The sequence below is a fragment of the Crocodylus porosus genome, unplaced genomic scaffold (assembly GCF_001723895.1).
Source record: "Crocodylus porosus isolate Cpor-Errol unplaced genomic scaffold, CroPor_comp1, whole genome shotgun sequence".
Taxonomy (NCBI): domain Eukaryota; kingdom Metazoa; phylum Chordata; order Crocodylia; family Crocodylidae; genus Crocodylus; species Crocodylus porosus.
In genome coordinates, this window is record NW_017728886.1 from 249678089 (window position 1) to 249700129 (window position 22041).

The window sequence follows — 22041 nt, forward strand, 5'->3', positions numbered from 1 at the left end:
CCTGGGCGGGGACTTGACTCAGCCCGGCACCAGGCAGCGGCCTCCTCCCAGCAAGCGAGGAGTTAACCCCTTCCCACCACGAGCCCGCTTACCTCCGGCTGTGCTGGGGGTCGGCAGGGGGCTCTGCGGCTGCTGAGGGGTGTCTGGGCGGCTTCGGGGGAGCGGGGGCGCAGCGGGCTTCACTTTGTTTGTATACTAATTTGTATACTAATTTGTTATCTTATAAAGTTTTTTAAAAACACGGTAAACTAGGCAAAATAGTCCAAACATATTGTCTCGTTAGTTCTGTAGTCATTATAATTAAATATGTTTCTTATTCAGATTTGTAAAATAAAATCTAGCTGTCTTGAGTATGTTGACAGTGCAGCCAACACATCACTGTCTCTGGTTTCTACACCTGAATTAATGTTTCCTTCAGTTAAATTAGAACTGAAAACAGCCTGAAGGGCTGTGAAATATATTCCCAGGCATAGCTAGCAGACAACAACACTGTAGAAGAAACTTTTTTGATGGAATATCAAGATCATTACACAGAAGTGAGGGTCATTTAACACCTGTGGAGTAAAGAGAGATTAGCAGCAGTCTGGGGCATATTATAATGAGCCATCAAGTCAACTGACTTCATCACTTCTGCCTGAATAGAAATGCCACTTCCCCTCCTGGGCAGTTGGTTTTAAAATTTGGGTAGAGCATGAATTAAAGGGGGTGTGGATGCATCACTCCCCCCCCCCCCATCCACCTCTGCGAACTACTCTGTAGTTGTTAGTGAAGGATGGCAGGTAGGGGAGGTTGTGGAGGAGAGGTGGACTTCTCTAAAAGATGTAAACATTATATTTGTAGTTGGAATAAGAAGCCCAACATACTTTAGAACATTTATAATGATATGGTGCTGCAATCATTGGAAAAAAGTAGGAGATAATGTCTTGTCTTTTTTCTTTTGTGATGACTTTCATTTCCACTTGAGTTATTTGTACTGTTCTAGGAATTAAGAATACTGGAGCTAAATACTGAATACTGGAGTTTACCAGTCTATGTCAACTGTTGCCAAGAGGAGAGGTTTAATTATAGTTCCTGCATTGAATTTGTTTTTTCGGTGTTCTAATAGGGCTTGGCTCTGGTTGATAGACACTCCAGACCACAGACTATTTTCCTGCTAAAAGTAGAAGACTTGCCTGAGGATAATCAGGAAAGATTCAACAGCTTATTCCACATTCAGGAAAAGTGGACAGAAGCAGATATTACTCCATACATTCAGTAAGTTTCTTTGAGACTCATTAAATGCATAAATGCTTAGGACTAGGACTAGATGAGTACTTCTAATCCAACTTGGTTCTGTGATAGGCCTTTTGTGGAGTACAGTTTCCTGATTAAGGAAAGTAACTAACATTTGTGTTGGACCTTAAATTTGCTCCTTTCCTGTAAAGGAAGAGACAGAAGAAAATCCTGGCCTGATTGAGCTCCAGTGGAAGTTTTGCTGTTTGCTAATTTTGGTGGGATCCTGCTTGTACAAAACATTTTTTAAAAGTGACATAAGCTTTTGTTCTTTTTAATAACACTTTCTCACCCTATCCACATAAACAGTCTCAGTTCTAACTGGGAGTTAATATGCAAATGAATGATCAAGTTCTTAGAAGTAAGTTCAGAGTGGTGGTTCAATGATATGCTTGAAGACAAGGCAGTAGTGCTAAAGGAAGATGAAAGACAGCAAAACTGGAGATGTTTAAAAACTGACCTTTATCATTTTGGAGAATATGTGTTAAATCTTAGGCAAGATTTTTCTTATGACTATTTGTATACAACACATTTTTTCCAAATTTATGAGCAGAGAGCAGCAGTTAGCTGTGTTAGTCTGAAGTCAAGCAGAAAACAGGGTAGAGATGCATGTTCATAAAGTGGTACCCAACTTTTCTGCCCCTTGAGGCAGATGGACAGTGCCAGGTCCCGCTGCAGGCCAGATCTGTACAATTAGCCCAGTCCAGTTGCAGGGTGGGGGGGTTGTGCAGCTTGACCTTGATTCATCTGCTTGGTGCAGGGTGAAGCGGAGTGGCCCCAGTTTAATGCATGGGGTGGAGGGAAGCAGCCTGGGCCCAATATGGATTCATCGGGGGTGGGGGAGGTTGGTGCCAGAACAGCCTTGATCCAGACATATGGAGGTGGGTGGGTGGGGCAGAGCAGCTCTGAGACTGAATATGGCAGCAGGGGTAGAAGTGGCCTGGTCCAGATGTGCAGGGTGGGGCAGGGTACAGCAGCCTTAATTTGGAGGTGTGGGAGTTGCATGGGGATGGAGCAATCCTGATCTGGATGTGTGGAGTGGGGCTGAAACAGAACAGCCAGATCTTAATGTGGGTGAGGAGGGGAGCAGTCTGGCCTAATCTGGATGCTTGAAGGTCAGCCCAGCCTTGACTCCCTTTCACTGTAATGGCCCAGGTGAGGCTGGAGCCAGCTGTGTAGAGCTTCCACTGGTCCCCACTGCCAAGTTCTCCAATTCATGGGGGAGCCCTGTGGGCCTGATATAGTTACTTGGGCCAAATCTGGCCTGCAGGTTGAGCACCGCTGTTAGACTACAGTATTGCTGCCACCCCTCCCTCCCACATCAAATCATGAGACACTCATGAAAATCAAGATGTTTGAAATGTAAATCATGAGATGCTGTTTTTGAAATAGGGGGGAGTCGGAGCCTGTGGGGGGGTTCCCTGCATGCATTCCTGGCAGGATGTGGGATACTATGGGTCAGGAGTGAGGGGCAGCAGCAGGGGGGTGGTGCAGGGCTGTGGCTTGGCAGTGAGGGCCAAACAGACACACAGAGAGAGGCAGACAGGCATGTGGGTCAGGTCACGGGTCATGCAACAGCCACGGGAGGCTCATCCAGAGATGGGCGGCATAGCTCCCTGTCACTGCACCCCCCCAGGGGATGCGTGGGGGGCATGTGCCCTGGATTTTTGCACATGGCAGAGGCAGGCTGCCCATTGCAGGCTGGGGCTCTATACCCCACTGCCTTTGCCTCAGGAGCTGTGCGACGCCACTGGGCAGACAGGGGACGAGCGGCGCAGCCAGTGTCTTGCTCCAAAGGGCAAAGGCAGCAGGGTACAGAGCCACAGCCCGAACCAAGCAGCCTGCCTCTGCCCTGCACACAGATCGGGGGGGCATGTGCCCCCATGCCTTCCCCAAGGGTGCATTCAGTGGCAGGGAGCTGTGTCCCACACCCCGTGCTTCTGGATGAGCTGCCTGCTGCTGTCATGCAACCCACCCTTACCCACTCCCTCCCTCACCATGGGGCCTCGATCTGCGCCGCCCAGCCTTGTCACTTCCCTCTCTCTCCCGCCCCTTCCCCTTCGCAGACTTACCAGCCCAGTGCACTGTACACGCTCCAGAGGAAAAATCCCCTGAAGGTTCTATCCTGAGATTGTGAACCAGAGTTAATTTGACTTGGAAATTACAAGTCTCCTGTTTGTTTCGTGAGAGTTGGCATTACTGTAACTATATGAGAGATGCATAAGCTTTTGTGAGCCCAAGCTTACTTCATCAGGTGCTGTAAAAGGATGTGTACAGAGCAATCTATCAAATCTCTTTCTTTGATGGACTGTTCTGTGCATCCCCTTTCACAGCACCTGATGAAGTGAGCTCCTGAATGGTATTGTTCTAGTGCTATTCACAAGGACCAATATAAGATCTGGACTTTGTAGCACATTAGAGGATTATGTTTACTTACTAAGAGCCTTGAGTCGAATTCTGCTGCTGTTTTGCCAGAGTAATGTCTGGAGTAAACTAGACTTCTGGAGTGCATCCGCACAAGCGTGCATATGGAGGGGAATGCGTTTTCCATGGAACAAATAGCAGCATCAGCAGCACTGCTGTTGCTGCGGTTTGTCTCCAGACATGCCCCTGCATGCTCAGAGGAACCCAGGTGGGGTAGGGGAAGCTGAGGTCGGCACCTGTGCTGGCCCCAGCAGCCTTACCTGGGGTTTTGGGGGGGTCTCCCAGGGCAGTAGTGGCCCCGAGCCAGCTGCTCTGGGCCTGGCCCACAGCTACAGTATGGCTCTGGCTGGCCAGGCTCTGGTTTCTGGTGGGGCATGCTGCTGCTGCATACGCCACTCCACTTCTTTAGCAGCATTTTTTTGATACCAGGTTCTCCCAGTGTCAAAAAAATTAGCAGTGTAGCTCATGGCTTTGAGATGCTTCAAATTGCATGTGTATACTTGTGGGGACGCGCCTCTGGAATTTATTCAAGCTTTTTTTTTTTTTTAATGGGAATTTTTCATCCTCCAATCCAAATCAGGCAAATCAATTCCAAATCTGTGAGTCAGTCAAGAATCTTAAGTGGCCCTACTACCAGCTAATATCCTCCACCACCCCTGGGGCTTCAGGTATTTCCAGATCCCTTGGCAGGCATTCTGGAGTTTATTCAAGTATATACTAGCACAGGGGCCAGCAGTCTTTTACTAACGTGGGCCGCAGCTTGTGATCTACCTGGTGCTGCAGGCCTCTGGCCAGAGCAGCCACTCCAGCAAGGGAGGGCAACCCTGCAGGCAGGCTGGGGCAGTGGACTGGGAGGCAATTTGTATGGCATTAGCAAAATGCAGACTAGATTAAACAGTTGGGCATTGGTTCACACTTAATAAAAGACCCTGCATTTGTATGAAGCAGAATTAGGGTTTGTCTCTCTAGACTGTAAGCTGTTCAAGATGGGAACTAATCTTCATAGGTAAATGATGTACAGTGCTTTTGGGTTTTGCACAAATACAAGCCATTCCAAGTGGACAAGTTTTGGTGACTCAAGCATTTTGGGAGAAGCATACTGGTAGTTTGTAAATTCTGTAGCCTAACTTATTGTTATAAGGAAAATGTTATATTGTTATATTAGGAAAATGATACTGAAATAATGTATATTGAAAGAGTTTTTAAATTAGTAGAATAGTATTTCCAGCTATCTGTTTTTCTTCATCACAGGGACTTATGTGCAGAGAAGCAAACAGTAGGTGCACTGCTGACTAAATATGCTCGTTCTTCCATGCAAAATGGTGTCAAAGTTTATAATTCTAGAAGACCCATCGCCTAGCAGGAAACAACTTTCTTAAAGGATTAATAATTCTGTATAGAACAACTACCACTTTTGCTCCGGACCTGAGTTATTTGTAATTATTGTAGCAATCTCAATCTATGTCATTGTTTTGAAAAACATTTCAACTAAACTAAGGCTTGTACTAAAACTAAACAAATGGTTTTTCTGAAGCTTTAAATCTTTGCAGAAACAGTTACACTTCTCTCTCATCAGAAGTGATAGAATAAATTAGTGGCTGTCACTTAACCAAGAAATGTGTTGATATCGAATGGAAATGTGTTTTGTCTTTTAAATTCAAAGAGCAAAATAAATCTAACTGGTCGTTTGCAAAATATTGGCACTTATCTATTTTTTTTTTTTTTTTTTTTTTTTTAACCCCGAACAACTTACATATTAGTAGAGACCATATAAAATGACTAGGGAAGAAACAAGTAATTTCCTCCAAATTAAGTGATAACATTAGGTTGTTTTGTTGTTTGTTTGGGGTTTTTTAAGAGTCTGCTATCATTACACTGGGCAAATATGTATCACTTCACTAAGGTTTACTACTTCTGCTAGTTTAGACTACTTACTTCAGAAGAGACATTACTTGATTCATTGACTTCTCTCCAAGCAATAACTTATACTTAAAGGCTTAAAATTTACTAATAGTCTTGGGGTCATCTCTAAGCAAGTATAACAATATGTATGGGGAAAGCCACAGAGAGAATCTATGCAAGAGCTAGGATTGGAATATAGGTATTGCTGGTCTTGCTCCCAGGTTTAGTTCAGTGGGTAACGCATCCTCTTGTGCTCAGAGATCATCCAGTTTGGCCAAAAGAAGCGCTTACCTCTGCTTCAGGCAGCTGACTGATAAACCTTGAATAAACCCGAGTCCATAGTTTTCAGGGATTCCAAAGCTAGCACTGGGTAATTGCAGGAGGACTGACTACCTGATCATCTGAGGAACTTTTTGCCCTCATTGGCTGCCATCCCATTTGATTGTACATTGGATTGTATGGGTTTAAATAAATTACATATTTCAAGGCCAGAAATAATGCTTTGTTTCTAGTTACCAACTCAAAATTTTTCTTTACATTTCTACGTAAACCCCAAGGTTTATATTTGGAGGACTTTGTTCTCTTCAATTTAGTGAAAGTCTTCATGTCTTTTTAAGTTCAGGGAATATTTTATTCTTTCCGTATTCTGTTCTATATTTTTAAGTTCTCAGGTGTCTAGTTGCTATTCATTATACTTGGATTCTTCTGACTGCAATGCTGATCCTACTGCTAGACTCCCATGCCCTCCTGCTACACCTATCGTACACCTATTTAGTCAGCACTGGGGATGGAACGGGATTTAGTTGCCAAAAGGTACACCGATAATTAATTTTTAAAGTGATCCCACTCAGATTCCATTTTTTTACAAGTATTCTCCTTTTCCGTATTGTCTGGGATCTAAGTTTAAGTTTAGGATCAAATCCAAAAAACCCCTTTATTGGAATGTTCATTAACTTTTCTATGTCATATATTATATATAATTTGGTATAATTTGTTGCATTTTTGTTGCCTCATTAGTCCTGTAGTCCGTTAAAATTAAATGTACATCTCTTCAGATTTCTAAACCAGTCTAGCTTTCAGTGAAGTATTGGATGCACTGTCAAGATGGTCAAGAAGGTCAGTTCCACAGCTGGGTTAATGTTTCTAGCTAAAGTTAAAAACAGTTTGCAGGACTGTGAAATAGGAGCTACATTACCAGGAATAGATAAGACAGCAGAATTTCAGAGGAAAGGATAGCGTGATTGGTAGAACCATTAAAAGGAGAGAGGTTCATTAACACTTATGGAATGAAGAGTTTAGAAGGAATCAAATAGATCATAATGAGCCATGAAGTCAACTAACTTGTAACTAGTATAGCCACGTTTTTCCTCAATTGTGGGATTATGGGTTTTTGAAAATCAGTCTTAAATATTCTTGAACAGTTCCCAATGACCATTTATATTTGTGTGTCCAAATTCTTTATCCCAGTTGATTTGGCTCATAATTATTTTAATTTTTGTTCGTGGGCCTTTTTTAAAAGTAACATATTCAATTATATGACATCTAACACATCATGTAACGTGCCTTTAACTGACAACCTGCATTCCTTCAAACATTTCCTTCCCTTCCCACCCCGCCCATCTCTACACTTTGTCCTCCAAACTTCTACTCATTCGCATCTTCAGAATCCTGCTTGCTCTAGCTTCCTTTTTACCGTGGAAAATTCAGAATAGCAGCAGAATCTCCCAGTGTCTGAGGAAGAGTGTTTGTGCCTGAAAGCTTCTAAAGAGCTTTTTTCCAGCTATTTAGTTTGTCTAATAAAAGATATCACATCTACCCAAAGAACTGTGCCTGTATATGTCCTTAGAGCAACATGACTGCAACCCACAACCCTGCATATTCAGATACATGTGTGTGTCTCCAAATAACATCTGGAGGATACAGCTGGGCAGACTTTCAAAGAGCTATATAGTCTGCCCTATATAGTCCATAAATTTATATATATAAACTTTTGTTATACCCTGACAAATCTACTGAATACATGTGGACTGAAATGTTTGGAGGCTTACCTGGCTAAATGTGGACAAATTTTCTTGAGGGTAACAAAAGACACTTGCCTGACAGTAGGACACTCCCCCTCTGTTCTGATATAAAACAGAAATGGATATGCATTGTCTAGACTTGTGGAAATTGATCTTGATGACAGTGGGCTGAAACCTCATACTGATGGCTAACCCCCTCTTTATTAAAGATACGTGAGATGTTTGGATACATTGGTAATGGGAGCGAATACAATACAATAAACTAGAACTCAATAAATTCAGTTGCTGCATCCACAAAAATACCTCCATAAAAATGCATGTTCTGTTTACAGTATTCACATGCTCTAGGTTAAAAAAAATCTCTAACATCACATCATACGAGTGGTTGGCAACCTTTTTTGGCTGTGGGCCAGAATGACTCGCCTTGGTTCAGATGTGGGTAGCCAGTGCTTTTTCCCTACAGAGCACCTGCAGCTGAAGCCCCTCACTGCCGAATGCTGCTGAAACCCCACATCTATTGTTTGGATCCAGAGGCTCCACAGGCCAGGTCTGGCCTGTAAGCTGTAGGTTTCCAAACCCTGTATTATACCTCTAACAAAGAGCTGTTTAACAGGGCGCTGTACATACCCAGTGCATAGTATTTAACCATCCAGAATACAGCAGAAATATCAGTCACTGAAGAAATCAACTGAACCAATAGATCCAAAAATCTTTAATGTGTGTCAGTGTCTTTCCACTCGGTTTATTTTTAAGGGGAGAGGTTACTGCTACATATAAAACATGTAAATACATCAAAGCTTATTTAGCTAAGAACTTATTTAGGTTCAGTAAGTGTTTCAGAGCTTTTAAAAAGTGAGCTTCCCTTCAGGAACATGATGGCATGCTGATGCCTCTTTCCACCATAATATGTACTAGGAAAAGTCAAAGCATCTTATCTTGTGCATCTTCTACCCACATTGGAAAATGTTGCAGGTCTTCCTTAGGATGTTTCCTTGCCTTCCGTACACACTTTACTGAGCAGTGAAAAAATTTCTTGACATCTGAATTAACTTTAACCTGAATGAGCCAGTTTCTGACTCTCAAAGCTCTTTGCAGACTCGGGCTGGTATCTTTTCATTGGACATATTAAGAGAATTTTCAGAAACGTAAGTAAGCCTCTGAGAACTATGGACTTTTTAAAAAGAGAGAGAGCTAGGACCTTGCAGAATAATTCAGGTGTCTACGCTTTTTCACTTGTATCTCACCTGGTCTAGACTCCTTTAGAAAAGGCTGGACTCAAAAATAAGATGCCATTCACAGTCAGCAGTTGCAGCAGTCTCTTGGTATGAGGATAACAGTCTTCCAATAAATATGGAAGCCATTAAGTCCATACAAGACCAAGGAGACCAATCTGAATGTTCAGCTGCAGCCATGGCCAGTGGTTCTGGGAGGAAGTAGGTCTGGTGATGTCAGATTACAGCTCTTCCCCTTTGCCTTTCTTGTCTGTCTGCCTCCATAGTGAAGCAAGCTTGCTCAAAATGATCTATGTCTTGTCTTGGATCACAGTGCCATCGAGAGTAATTCAGTGCTCGGATCTCCCAAGTATTCAGATCGCCCTTCAGGATGTCAGTCTCTTCTTTTTGCCCAGGTAGCTGAGAATCCATCATAGAGCCAGTAGGGGCACAAGTTGAGGGCATGGCAGCCTGGGTACAAGTTTGAGACTGAACACTTTCTTTTTCAGGTCAGGGGTATTTATAGGAAGGGGTGAAGGGTCAGCTGGCCCTGGCTAGCCATTCTAGCTGCAGGGTATGAGCAGGTGGCTAGGTCCAGATAGCAAGTTCTGACTATCTGTGTCCACCCCAGTGCTCAGCTGAAGAGGTGGCCAACTGGGATGAGTGGCTGTGCTGGGCAGGTCTAAGTCCAAGGCCACAGCCTGACACCCATGTTATTTCAGCTTTGGAGTTTCTTCAATTGTCCACCAGTGTCTTTTTTTCTTATGAAGCATCCCTTTACCTTATTCATTCAGTTATGAATAAAATCACTAACAATCCTAGAAAGATACATAGAGTTTTTATAAAAAGAAGTGCGATAGTCTTTATTATTCCATGTGTCCATAGAACCTGTCACATCTCTAAAAGTAATTAAAATATTCCATGGTTCCCAGATACTGCATCTCTCCCAAGTGCCATAAAAGAAGAATATTGACAGGTGGACACCTCAGCTAAAAATTAAGGGGATCATAGTTCCAAAATCATATGCAGGATTCTTATGACAACTTGTCAAAAGATGACAAAATATTCTTTCAATAGGGGGAGTGTCTGCTTTCCCTCTGCAGTAGATGTACATTTTTACTGGAGTGGGCAATTTTTTCTAGCAACGTAATATTCTAAATGAGTTAACATTCTTCCACTGTTTCATGATTGCCATTTTTCACTTTGATCAAAAGAACAGCTTTAAGAAACTCATCTCTTAATTTAAGACACTGAACCCTTATTCAATGGATTGCTTGTTCTGTGTGAACGTAGAGCACTTCTTGTCCTATACAGTGATATGTTTTTGAACCAACATAGGTAAGAAAGCTGAGAAGTATGGGTAGTTGTATGGGATACTAGGATAATCCCAGACATTCTTGAATTACACGTCCAGTTTCATATGGTCTGTCCATCTACAGTGTATATTGTTAATCCTTTGTCCATCACTTGCCTTATTTGCACAAGCTATTAGACAGCCTGCTATTGTGGATGATATTGTAATAGAAACATAGGGGTGTTAAAGACCTCCTGAGTTGCTGATTCCTCTCCTCTTCTGTCCCGGGTAATTAAATACATCAGGTGATCTCTTTTATCAACTTATCAAGCATCATCTTGAAGCTAGTTAGATGGTTTGCCCCAGCTAGTACAGTTTAAAAACTGTTCCAAAACCTCACTCCACTGATGCTTAGAAGCCCTTTTCTATTTTCCAGCTGAAATTTAGCCATGGTCAGTTTATACTCATTGATTCTTGAGACACATTCATCCTGCATCTTACACCTCTCCACCCTTTCTGGTAGTATGCATTAATATAAATAGCAGTCTAGAGCTTTTGTTATCCCCTTAAAGAGAGAAATCTTTTCTCTCTGTCTTAGTTTTGGAGGCTAAATCTTCCAAGCTCTTTCAGTTTCCTCTTGTCAATGACCCTTTCTTCTGAGCATCCTCCCCCGCCCCACTCCCCAATCTGAATTTACACACACCTTTTTTCATGAGTACACATTAATGACTTATACTGCAGACAACTTTCTCCTTTTCTAACCAACAAGTCCTTAAGCTGTAGCAGGTGTGTTGGTTGTAGCCATGTTGGTCTAAGGACATAGGCGGACTAGGTTCTTTGGGCAGATGTGATATCTATTAGTTGCTTTTCAATATTTTTCAGCACGGTAGCTCTCCAATAGGATTGTGTATGGTGTTAGATCAGGAAGCAATAGACCAAACCTTAGCCGTAGGTTGCTCTCAGAAAAAAGGAATCTTTATTCTTGTAAGTATCTCTAGTTCTGTATCTCTTGTTACTCCCTTTTTCACCATGAGCCGGTGGCTAATTTGGGTTCTCATTGGCTGTGTCCGCTAGAGGGGAAAAAACGGTGATAGCATGAGGTGGACAAGCCCTGGGAACTACCTAAAATAGGGACGGCTGCATATCAGGATGGAACAGGGCACTCCTCACCCTCCCACCCCTGCTCAAGTGAAGGACACTCTGAGAAACATAGTCCTGCAGAGCACAGTGGCTGGAGTTCACTTAGAGTTCACTGCTGCTGGAGGGAGCCATCACTCTATTTTTTGCTGAAAACAGAGATTTTCAGGGGCATTTCACATGAGTGTCTGCAGCAAAAAAAAAAAGTGTCATTTTCACTCAGCAGCAGCAAGCTCTCTAGCCACCATCCTACCTGCTGTCTGCTGCCACTTGGTGGCAGTCTAATTTAAAATATACCTAACAAAAATCTTCCTCCCATGTAACAACTATTCTAAAATTGAAACTAATGTTGTAGGTAAAATACATAAAAAACATGTTAAACAAAACAAAATTGCTAACTTGTGTTTAGTATGGAGAACTTGTGTGATATACAACTTGCAGGTGCCTTGAAGCAAGTCCTTCCTAGCTGATCACATCTTTCTTTCAATTAGATTGTACTTTCCGGTGGTCTTGTGACTCACGCTGCTTTAGAAGGGCACTTCTTTCTATTCATGCCCCTCTTACCTGTGTCCAAAAAGATGGGTCTTGGCTATGGGGTGCAAAAAGAAGTATTTTCTATCTTTAGGTGGGCTGGAATCACCAAAACATATCAATAATAATTTGTTTCTGTGTTGTTGAGAGCACTTTATATATCTACGGACATGGATTCATAAAATCATAGAAAATTAGGATTGGAAGGGACCTCAGGAGGTTATCTAGTCCAACCCACTGCTCAAAGCAGGACCAGCCCCAACTAGATCATCCCAGGAAAGGCTCCTAGTTAGGTCTTAAAAACCACCAAGGATGGAGAGTTCACAACCTCTCTAGGTAATATGTTTCAGTGCTTTACTACTCTCTTAATGAGAAAGTTTGTCCTAATATCTAACCTAAACTTCCCTTGCTGTAACTTGAGGCCATTGTTCTTTGTTCTGTCATCTGCCACCACTGAGAACTGTCTAGCTCCATCCTCTTTTGAACTCCCCTTCAGGTAGTTGAAACCTGCTATTAGAGCCCCTCTCAGTCTTCTCTTTTCCAAACTAAATAAGCCCAGTTTCCTCAGCCTCTCCTCAGAAGTCATGTCCCCGGCCCCCCCACCATTTTTGTTGCCCTCCCCTGGATTCTGTCCAATTTGTCCACACCCTTTCTGTAGTGTGTGTGTGTGTGGGGGGGGCCCACAAAACTGTACAGTACTGCACATGTGGCCTCACAAGTGCCAAACAGAGGGAATGAATCATTGCCCTCAATCTGCTGACAGCACTCCTACCAATGCAGCCCAGTATGCCATTAGTCTTCTTCGCAACAAGGGCACCCTGCTGGCTCATATTCAGCTAACTGTGCACTGTAACCCCAGGTCCTTTTCTGCAGAGCTGCTGCCCAGCCAGTCGGTCCCCAGCCTGTACTGGTGCATGGGATTGTTCCCACCAGTGGGACTTCGCACTTGTCCTTACTGAGCCTCATGAGGTTTCTTTTGGTCCAATCCTCCAATTTGTCAAGGCCTCTGTGAATCCTAGTCCTTCCTTTCAGTGTATCTACTACTCCCCCCAACTTGGTATCATCTGCAAGCTTGCTGAGTGTAGAATCCATCCCATCTTCCAGGTTGTTGATGAAGATATTGAACAAAACCGGCTCCAAGACTGAACCCTGGAGCACTCTACTTGATAACAGCTGCCAACTACATACTGAGCCATTGATTCCTACCCTTTGAGCCTGATGATCCAGCCAGTTTTCTATTCACCTTACAGTCCATTCATCCAACCTGTATGACCCGCACATGAACTTGGATCACAAACAAAAGGGTAGCCACTGGTGAATATTATTCTACTAGAACTTTTGTTGCTAGCAGTTCTAAGAGTTATTGAATTCTCTCTGTAATGCTGGCCCAAATACATGAAAAAATTTACTTTGTGCAAAAGACCATATATTGCTGGCAACTGTAACAATGTGTTTTCTTGTAGTATTAAGCCACTGGAAGTCTGTGCATTAAGGTGAGTTCAAGATGGGATGTGGTCCATGGTAAAGAAGAGTGACAAAACTGAAAATCTAGCTTATATTTGTAGCTTGTAATGAATGCTTTTTTGAGACAGACCTGTGATTCTCTGTATCATGACAACAGCTGCTTGACTGGCATCCTACCAAGATGGTTGCAGCTGTTCTTCAAGCTGATGGTGCCTATCCAGGTTGAACATTGTAACTTGTAGTGAAATAAACAGAGAATTACACGTATTTGAAATACCATTCAAAATCCTCAAATGCTCGAAGATATTTGGTAAGCTGTTTGTTGACAGCATCTCTGTTGCCGTTCTTGACCCTCTGGATGTGGGAGATCATTATATGTATGGGGTGAGTGTGAAGATATAAATTTAAAAAGTGAATGGCAAAAAAAATAAGATGCGAGATGCTGGTTTGGAGGTGGTAAGGACAAGTAATTTAAACTAGTTATGCAAGCTGGAAAGATTGTGTTTATCAACACTGATAAATAGACAAGGATATCAACTGTGGTGGATGCATTTTGGAAGTGCTAGTTATCAAGGGAATAAGCAAGCCATGGACTGGTGTGTTCTGTTGTGGTTTTTGAAATGTTAAAAAAATGATAATCACAATTACTTAAAAATCTCCATAATTATGATTTTGTCTGATTTCTTACTAATTACTAAGCCACATGCTTAATTAGAAATACATAGGTATAAGTCTAGAATAGGTAATATTAAGTTTTTATAATGCTTACCAGGCTAATGATGGGTAAGAACGTAAGAAGTGAATAAATGAATTTCATATCTAACTGCATAATCAGCACAAATTCCAGTTGTCTGCCACAACAAGCATTCTAAGAATCAGAAACTTAATATATGCTATTTTTCTCTGTCTGAAAATTTTCTAATATTTCCTGGGGCTTATCATACCTCTAAAGCAGCTCAGCTAGAAACCTGATGTATTTAAATCACACTGTCAGAGATAAATTATGTTGTTTTAATAAAGTTATAAAGGAACAAATGAACAGCAAAGCATATAAGCTGTGCATTTGCCATGTATGGGAAATAGTTTGAAAAGAGGAGGGAAAACTTTACAATATGTGGTACTTTCTCAGCCCTCCCTAGCTAGAGGCCTGGTATTGAGACATATGTAAATGACTGCACTCTTTGCAAATAAGTCTGTGCATACACACAAGAATGTTTTATGTTAGTGCCACAGAACAGACAATGTACGCCAGCTAACGTGCCAACTAATCTGATGCATGTTTGCTTCCCTTAAGAAAGAAGGAACCAGATGTTTCAAAGTATGAGTTGCTTGTGATGCTTCCAATGTAAAAGAGTAAAGAAAAATGTTTTAACATTTCCTAGCCTAGTTTATCTGCTGCTGCCTCTTCTCCTCAAAGTACACTGCCATCCCTTCCATGAGCTGCCCTAATAATTTGTTCTGTCATTTGCCTGTTTATGGAGCTCTGGCCATCTAATCAGGAAACAGTATTATTTAAAACAATGGCCAACCCCAAGCTGGAATGACAAACACTCACATGAATAGTTGTAACCATCACTTTGTAGGAAATCCCAGGCAAGTATGTTTAAAAAACAAAGCCCAACACCATGTATTAATGGAACAGTAGAATACTGGGTTTCTTACTAGTTAGTCCATGACCAGACAAGACAGCTACACTTTTCAGATGTGTAGGTCGTAGCCGTGTTGGTCTAAGGACAGGCAGACAAGGTTCTTTGGGTGAATCTGATTCACCCAGGGAATACCCAATTACCGGTGGGGGCACATTTCTCACAAGAAAACCACTCTCTCTCCAGTCTCTCAGTCCTGATCCTCAAAGGGAACTTACAAAACACTTCTCAGAGACGAGCCTCTGAACTCCACTTCATCAACCTCCTGGATACAAAAAATCATGGGGTAAATATAGACATTGAATTTATGACACATTATAACCTGCCTGACATCTGAGTCCCCTGGTACCTCTCCACTATTCATCCCCCTTCTCTCTGCCCAACCCAGCCTGTCTCTCATCCACTGACTCCTCAATCTACGTCTTCACTGACTGCCTGTCTTGCATGTGGACCAGACCAGCCTCTGCCTTGTTTACTTTTCATTCCATCCAGGAAGAGCACACTCCAACTGCAGAGACTTCCTCACCCCGACAAAGGGTTTTTAAACCCAAAAGCTTGCTAAACATTTTTTTCCAACTATTTAAGTTGGTCTAATAAAAGATATCATATTCACCCAGAGAACCTTGTCATATACCATTCAGATCGCTTTTCAGATACAGTCTGCAGACCTCCATCTGTTCCATACATGCCCTGAAACTCACCTTGGTTATTCTGAATATTCCCGAAGGCTGTGATTTTCTGTGTCCACTCAAGCCAAGGCAAGCCAAGCCCCTAGGGTTGATGACAGAGGGACAAAGCCAGGCACTGCCTACCAGTTCCTACCAGTCCCTGAGTCTCACCTCCCAAAGGCGGGCAGCTGAGATCTTATCTCCACTTTCCAATTCTGTTCTGAGTTACTTGTCCATGGGTGAGGGCTATTTTCTTAATTCCACTCACATTCATCTCTTGCAATATTTACCATTAGAAGGTAACGGGATTTCTACACATCTGTAATGTATTCGTGTGTTTATTGTATTTATTTCGAGGTTAGCGCTCTAACATGACATGTCCAGAACTGTCCCACAGATTCTCCCATGAAAAACTTCCACTGCTGACCAGCGACAAACTGGAGATTGGGTAGCACACAAAAAAAGACATGTACATCATCCTGGACAGTGAATACCAGGCAGGAACGGGGTGTCCTCAGTTTTTTTCAAACAGACATCCATCACCCAAAGCTGCCTCCAGTGTAGAAATGCCCGTCATTTAGACGAAGGAACATTCTCCTGGGATGTGTCCTGGCTCGACTTATGGATGGCGGGGCGCGCTGGTGCTGGATACAGCCAGCCAGGCTCGCTCGCTGCGGCCTCCAAGCCTACGGCTGTGTTAAAAGGAGAGAGGTGCTCTCCCGGGGTGGGCTGGAATGGAGCTGGAGGTCACCAGGCCACTAAAAGGCATTCCCATGAACTATGTATGGAGTATTTCCCTCTCACTTTTCACTGGGGAAGTCCCCTCCCAAGGGACAGCCCCAGGGAGCTGCCCCGCGGACCGGGGGGGCCAGACAGCACCGTAACACCGAGCCCTAATCTTCCTGCGGTGCGAGTCGTTTTCTGCGTGCCCGGGACGCAGCATAACTTAAACTATAAGTCCCGAGGCGGGTGCTGCTGCCCGGCCGGCAGGGAGAAGCCCGGGGCAGGCGGGGAAGGGCCGCGCGGGGAGCGGCAGGTGAGGGGCGGCGGCCCCGGGAGCAGGGGCTGCCCCACCCCGGGCCGGGGCGGGGGCTGCGCCGCTGCTGAGCTCCGTGTCTCCTGTCACTTCACCTCAGGCCCGGCCATGGAGGCGGCGGTGGGCAGCCTGCAGCAGAAGGCGGCCGAGCTGGAGCACATGGCCGCGGTGCTGCTGACCGGGGAGCAGCTGAGGTAGGAGACGGCAGCCGCGGCGCGGGAGGGGGAGGGGGAGCTCCGCGCTGAGGGGCGGCAGCGGGGGAGGTGCGGGCGCATCCCGGCCTCTGGCTCGTGCGGGGCCGGGGCCGTGTGGACCCTGCAGGCGTGCGCCTCGTCAAGCCCTCTCCCTTCTGCCCCCTCTCCGCGGCTGGAGAGCGAGGACGGGGCTCTCTGTGCCTTGCACATGGGGAAGGCTTGTCCCAGGCTGCCAGCTCTTTGCCTTGCAGTTTGAGGAAGGGGCGGCAGGGAAAATTTAAAAAGAAAAAGGAAAAAAGTCTTGGAGGAGTTGGCTAAATGATGCCGCTGGACTGCGGTATTCACCCGGGCTGCTGCAGTCCGGAGGCAGATGGCTCTGCTGTTGTTGAGGTGCTTGTCCTTCGGGCACTGTGTTGTAGCTGGTAGCTGGAGGGAGGCAGGGGGGCACCGGAGAGACGAACTGCTTCGGAGAGGCACGAGCACATTTTCCAGGCGCCACAGCCAACCCCATCATGGTGAGATGCGGCGGATGGGCTTGCAGGGAGGAAGGGTGCGAGGTAGAGAGCAGTCCTTTGAAAACAAAGGGTGGGAAAGGGAGAGGAAAGGAAAGGAGGGAGCGCTGCTGCGGAAACAAAGGTGGGTTGAGATTATGTGGCCGTCTCAGGACTTTGGAGAAAAGGAGAGAATTTGAAGAGGCAAAATGGAAAAAAGAGCAGTATTTCAAAATACTGCTTTAGACAGAATAGGAGCAATAAAGTCTAATAAATCGACAGTAAGATCTAAGTTTTCTTCCATCACTTGGAGTCATATGGAACCACGGAGTCTGTAAACATCTTTTGTATGATAGAAGATTTTTATCTTGAGTCAGCTGATCCCAACTTCCCCATCCCGGCCACAATAATTCACAGTGCTGTGACTCGGATTGTACGTGGTAGAGAAACTGTTAAAAAAAATTGACTGAGTCAGCCAGTTAATTTTTAATTTCTGGTGATGTATTGAGAGCACTAGCTGTACCCATGCATTATGAACAGCAATAAAGAAGAAATTTTTTAAGCTTTCATTTTCCAACTGTTTACATAACTTGTTGCAATGAAGAAAAAGAGAATGCATGGTATGGGTATCAGCAGAATGGGGTGGGAGGACTATTTTGCCAGCAGTTTCTTAAATTGTTTTCAGCAAATATCAGCCAATTATTTTAAATGCTGGATTATTGTTGGCTTCCATTTCTCATCTTGAAAGTGTTCCTTGATCTGGGAGCCACTAATGTGAGACCCCTAGTCTCTTGCTTTCATTTTAGTGGAAACTGGCTATTTAAAGAGTAACACAAAATCATGATTAAGCTTTTGCTTATATTTTAAGTTATTATATGTCCCGGGCAGTTAAAAAATACTCAAAAAACAGGAAGATTAGGGCTCTTCAGTCTTCAAACGTTTTATGGTGCTGGTTCAGAAAATATTTTCATAGCTTGGTAGCAGCTCCTGATGTTCAGTGAAATTCTTGACTGATGTAAGTCAGGGCCCTGCTACACGTTCAGTTTAAACCTGGATAGAAACCTTTTATAGAGCTGTTACACATTTCCAAGCACTAACTTTGTAGCTGGTTGGCTCTTTTTGTAGCTGGATAGTCATTTGTATCATGTGATAAAAGTGCTTTGCACGTGTGGCTTGTCTAAATTTCTTGTGCAATGAATCATGTAATTGAGTGATAATTACTTTGCACATGTGGCCAGTCTTACTTTGACGTGTGGCTGGTCTAAATTTATTGAGTGATTAACCAGTTAATTGTGTAATATATGTAATACACAGCAGGGACCTCAGTGTAGTGCAGATGAAGACCTGACACGTGGTTTTACGTTTCCTATCCTAAAGGAATAGGTATGCATATTTTTTTCTTGAGAGTTGGTGTAGGGACCTGTTTTTAAGTGTTGAGGCACCTGACGTTGAAGTTAGGTGATGGGAACTGGGTGCCCTGGCACTCTTTAAAATCCCACTAGGTCCTTGCCTGAAGTTTAATCATAAATGTTTTTTAAAAATTGGCTTGTCACTGTTCCAGTAAAAGATGAAGGTTGGAAATGTTGCTACTTGTGGTAACAATATGCTGCTTATTTGATAATGGCACCATTGGTGTACGTGGTATTTTGACAGAAGCAAAAAATCATGACTGTACCTGTCCTAAGAAGTCAATAGAGATATATAAATCCACACTTTTACATCTAATGGTAAAAGCCTGACCTAGGTTTCCTTTTTATTTTGCCCTCTCTGATGTCAACACTCATATCTTACTACATTTTCCAGATCAGATCTGTCAGACTGGCATCCTATGTGGGGCCAACATGTAGCCCATTGGGCTATATGCAGCCCCCGCAGCAGCCTCTCCTGCTACCCTGCAACGAGGGAGTGCCTGGGGGCCTGTGCAGTGCACACAGCAGGGGTCTACATGCCCCAGTGCAGCCCAGGCAGCGGGGGGGGGCTCATGCTGCCAGTGAAACCTGTGCGGGGAGGAGCGGAGGGGCCACGTGCCGCTTGCAGGGGATGGGTGGCAGCAAGCTGCCAACTTAGCCCATGCAGTGGGGAAGATTTTGGGAGAGCTGCCCCCTGAAGCTTGTGGCCATGTGGCAAATCACCATACTATGTTATAATCAAATTTTTATTAGACAGAGTGGCCCCATGGAGCACCAGGGGTCCATGTGCTATAGTTTGGGAACCACAGGTTTTTGTGAAACAGAGCAGATGTAACTCTACCTTGTCCAGCAAATAAGGGCCTCATAGTTTGTGGCAGCAAACTGGCTAGTAGATGCATTTTGTGGACTTGTTTTTCCTTTCTAAGAGTAGACTTGTTTTCCTTTCTAAGAAAATGTACAACTATTAATGCTAAATAAACCACTCACTTGGTCTCATAATCAAAGTATTAGTATGATGGAAGCTTTGAAGACAGACAAATACGATAGCCAATCTGCACATTTATTTGAGGGAAACGTTATTTCTATTCTTAGTGGTCTTAGAATGATGTAGGGGGACAGGTGACTTTGTGCATATGGGTTGAAAGTGCATATGAGAAAGTGCTACATACTTCAGGACTGCATAACTCAATAGAGTGACAGAGTAAAATGAAACCATGAGTGGGGTGTTGCTCGAGTATGTGAAAAGCCTGAATATTAGGTATTTATAGTACTCTTGTGCTATACAGAATTGGGGTGTTCATGTCTCAGTTAAAATAGTTGTAATAACCTGTTGATTTAAAGATTCTTTGTCATATCTGAGCAGTGGTAGGTCATGCTACAAAACTTTACTAGCTAAAATAAAATTTTAGGCTCTGGTAGTCTGCTTCATGTTTAGAAACAGTGGGTAGGTAAGTACATTTCTGACTGAGGTAACGGCTGCTAGTATTCTCATTTGGAGAAACAACCAAATGAACAGCACACAGCAGTGATTCTCAACTGGGGTGCCACAGCACCTTGGGGTGCTTTGAGATCCTTTCAAGGGCGTCCTAGAGTACCATGCCGTGTTATCACTGTTAGGTGTGAAAACATGATTCACAAGACAAGTCTAGAGATCTCAAAGATAAGTCCATGGTATTAAAAACATTCTGACTTGTTGTGGTCTTTCTGAGTTCTTTGAAACAGAAAAACTGCTGTATTATTTTTCTGCAGTAAAAAAAAATGAGTGAAAACAAAGACCTGGCATTTTCCAAGGAGTTCCTAAAGTCTAACAAGGGGTGCTTTGAGTTTAAAAAGACTGAGAACCACTGGTGTAGAGGATTCAGCTCTTTTCAAGACTAGGTTGTATCCATGAAGTTTTAGAAAATGCAGCCATTCTCTTCCTTAGCATCCAAATGCATATCCTAATAGTCAACTACATGAAATTTATGTCACTGACCTAAATGGCACATCTGCACATGCAGTTAATGCACCTGAACTTTCTTTTCAGAAAACTCAGGCTCACTAAAGCACTACGGGGCACACATATATGTGTCTACTCCTGCCCCGCTCTTCCCACCCTGCAGCAGCCAGGGAGAGCTCCAGGCTCCCTGGGTGGAAGGAGGTACAGGGGCTGGTCCCGAACTCCATGTGGCTGGCAGGCAGCATCTCCACCCAGCAGGGACAGCTCTCCTGGCTACATAGGGATTAGGTCCTGACCCAGTCTCCATGTGGCTGGGACTCAGCACCATGTGGTGGTGTCTCCCCTGCACCAGGGCTTGGCCGGGGAGTAGTGGCCCTCTGTTGCCTGGGCTGTCTGGGATCAAATTGGTCCTTGTCAGCATCTTCATGTGAGTTACTGCGCAGCAACTAGTGCACTGTTAATCTAGTACCTGTATTTCTAGCTACTAGCAAATGGTACATTAGCCTCATTTACTGTGCAGTAAGTCCCATAAATGTGTAGATGGCGATGCTTTATGGTGATCCTTTACTGCGTATTAGATGCATCTTGGGTAGATGCACCCTGAGTTTCCTAAGTCCCTGCTGAGTATGTCTGAAGGAGGGTATCATAACCATTTGCCAGATGTAGGTCGGACAGTATTAGGGATATGAAAGGTTAAACAATTGTTGAACCAGTAAGTTTAATGATAGGTGGTTAGTTTAATGCTTATCCTTTAGCTTAAGGTGGGTACAGTCTGGCAGGGAAGGGAGGAAGGGAAGCTGTGTGGTGCCCCAGCTGGAACTAGAAGGCAGCAGGGCAGGCAGGAGGAACTGAGAGAGAAGGGACAGGGGACTAGTACCTATAACCTAAGAGGAAAGCAGCCAGTAGAGTAATGACTCATCAATAAGCAATTAGCTGCCTGTTCACAGGTGCCCCCTCCTTTCCAGTGTAGAGCTTCATGTGGGCTGTGTTGTTTGGCTGGGCTTGCCTCCTCCCCTCTTCCCACCAGCCAAAGGGCTCTGGGAGCAGCTCCCAGCAGCAGCTACATCTGAGCTGCTGTGTTGTCGATTAATCGTTTAACTGATATAATTAGAGGAGGTAGAACAAATATATTTTTAAAAACAATAGTCATATCCCTAGACAGTATTAGTTCATAGATTTCATAGACATTAGGGCTGGAAGGGACCTTGGAAGATCATCGAGTCCAACCCCTCGCCCAAAGGGCAGGAATTCAGCTGGGGTCATAGGATCCCAGCAAGACAAGCATCCAATTTGCTCTTGAAGGTATTCAATGTAGGTGCTTGAACCACCTGTGATGGCAGACTGTTCCAGACCTTGGGGGCTCAGACAGTAAAGAAATTCTTCCTTATGTCCAGCCTGAAAC

The 22041-nt window shown here is 44.0% G+C and overlaps 2 protein-coding genes and 1 long non-coding RNA gene across 4 annotated transcripts in view; 2 read left to right on the top strand and 1 right to left on the bottom strand.

Moving 5' to 3' along the window:
- DSCC1 (DNA replication and sister chromatid cohesion 1) overlaps positions 1–5391 on the top strand; it is a 15969-nt gene extending 10578 nt beyond the window's left edge. Inside the window, exons 8-9 of the mRNA XM_019552316.1 lie at positions 1106–1254; positions 4948–5391. Of these exons, the coding sequence (XP_019407861.1) occupies positions 1106–1254; positions 4948–5056 (258 nt within the window). The 3' untranslated portion in view covers positions 5057–5391. The remainder of the gene's footprint in view (positions 1–1105; positions 1255–4947) is intronic.
- LOC109321580 overlaps positions 1–22041 on the bottom strand; it is a 48533-nt gene that overhangs the window by 7749 nt on the left and 18743 nt on the right. Inside the window, exon 2 of one of the 2 annotated variants that reach the window (XR_002104091.1) lies at positions 7647–7716. The exons of the other annotated variant lie outside the window; for it this stretch is intronic. This is a non-coding gene — a long non-coding RNA (uncharacterized LOC109321580). The remainder of the gene's footprint in view (positions 1–7646; positions 7717–22041) is intronic. 2 annotated transcript variants of the gene reach the window in all.
- Positions 16663–22041, top strand: part of DEPTOR (DEP domain containing MTOR interacting protein) — a 122642-nt gene continuing 117263 nt past the window's right edge. Inside the window, exon 1 of the mRNA XM_019552307.1 lies at positions 16663–16800. Coding sequence (XP_019407852.1) covers positions 16715–16800 — 86 coding nt within the window. The 5' untranslated portion in view covers positions 16663–16714. The remainder of the gene's footprint in view (positions 16801–22041) is intronic.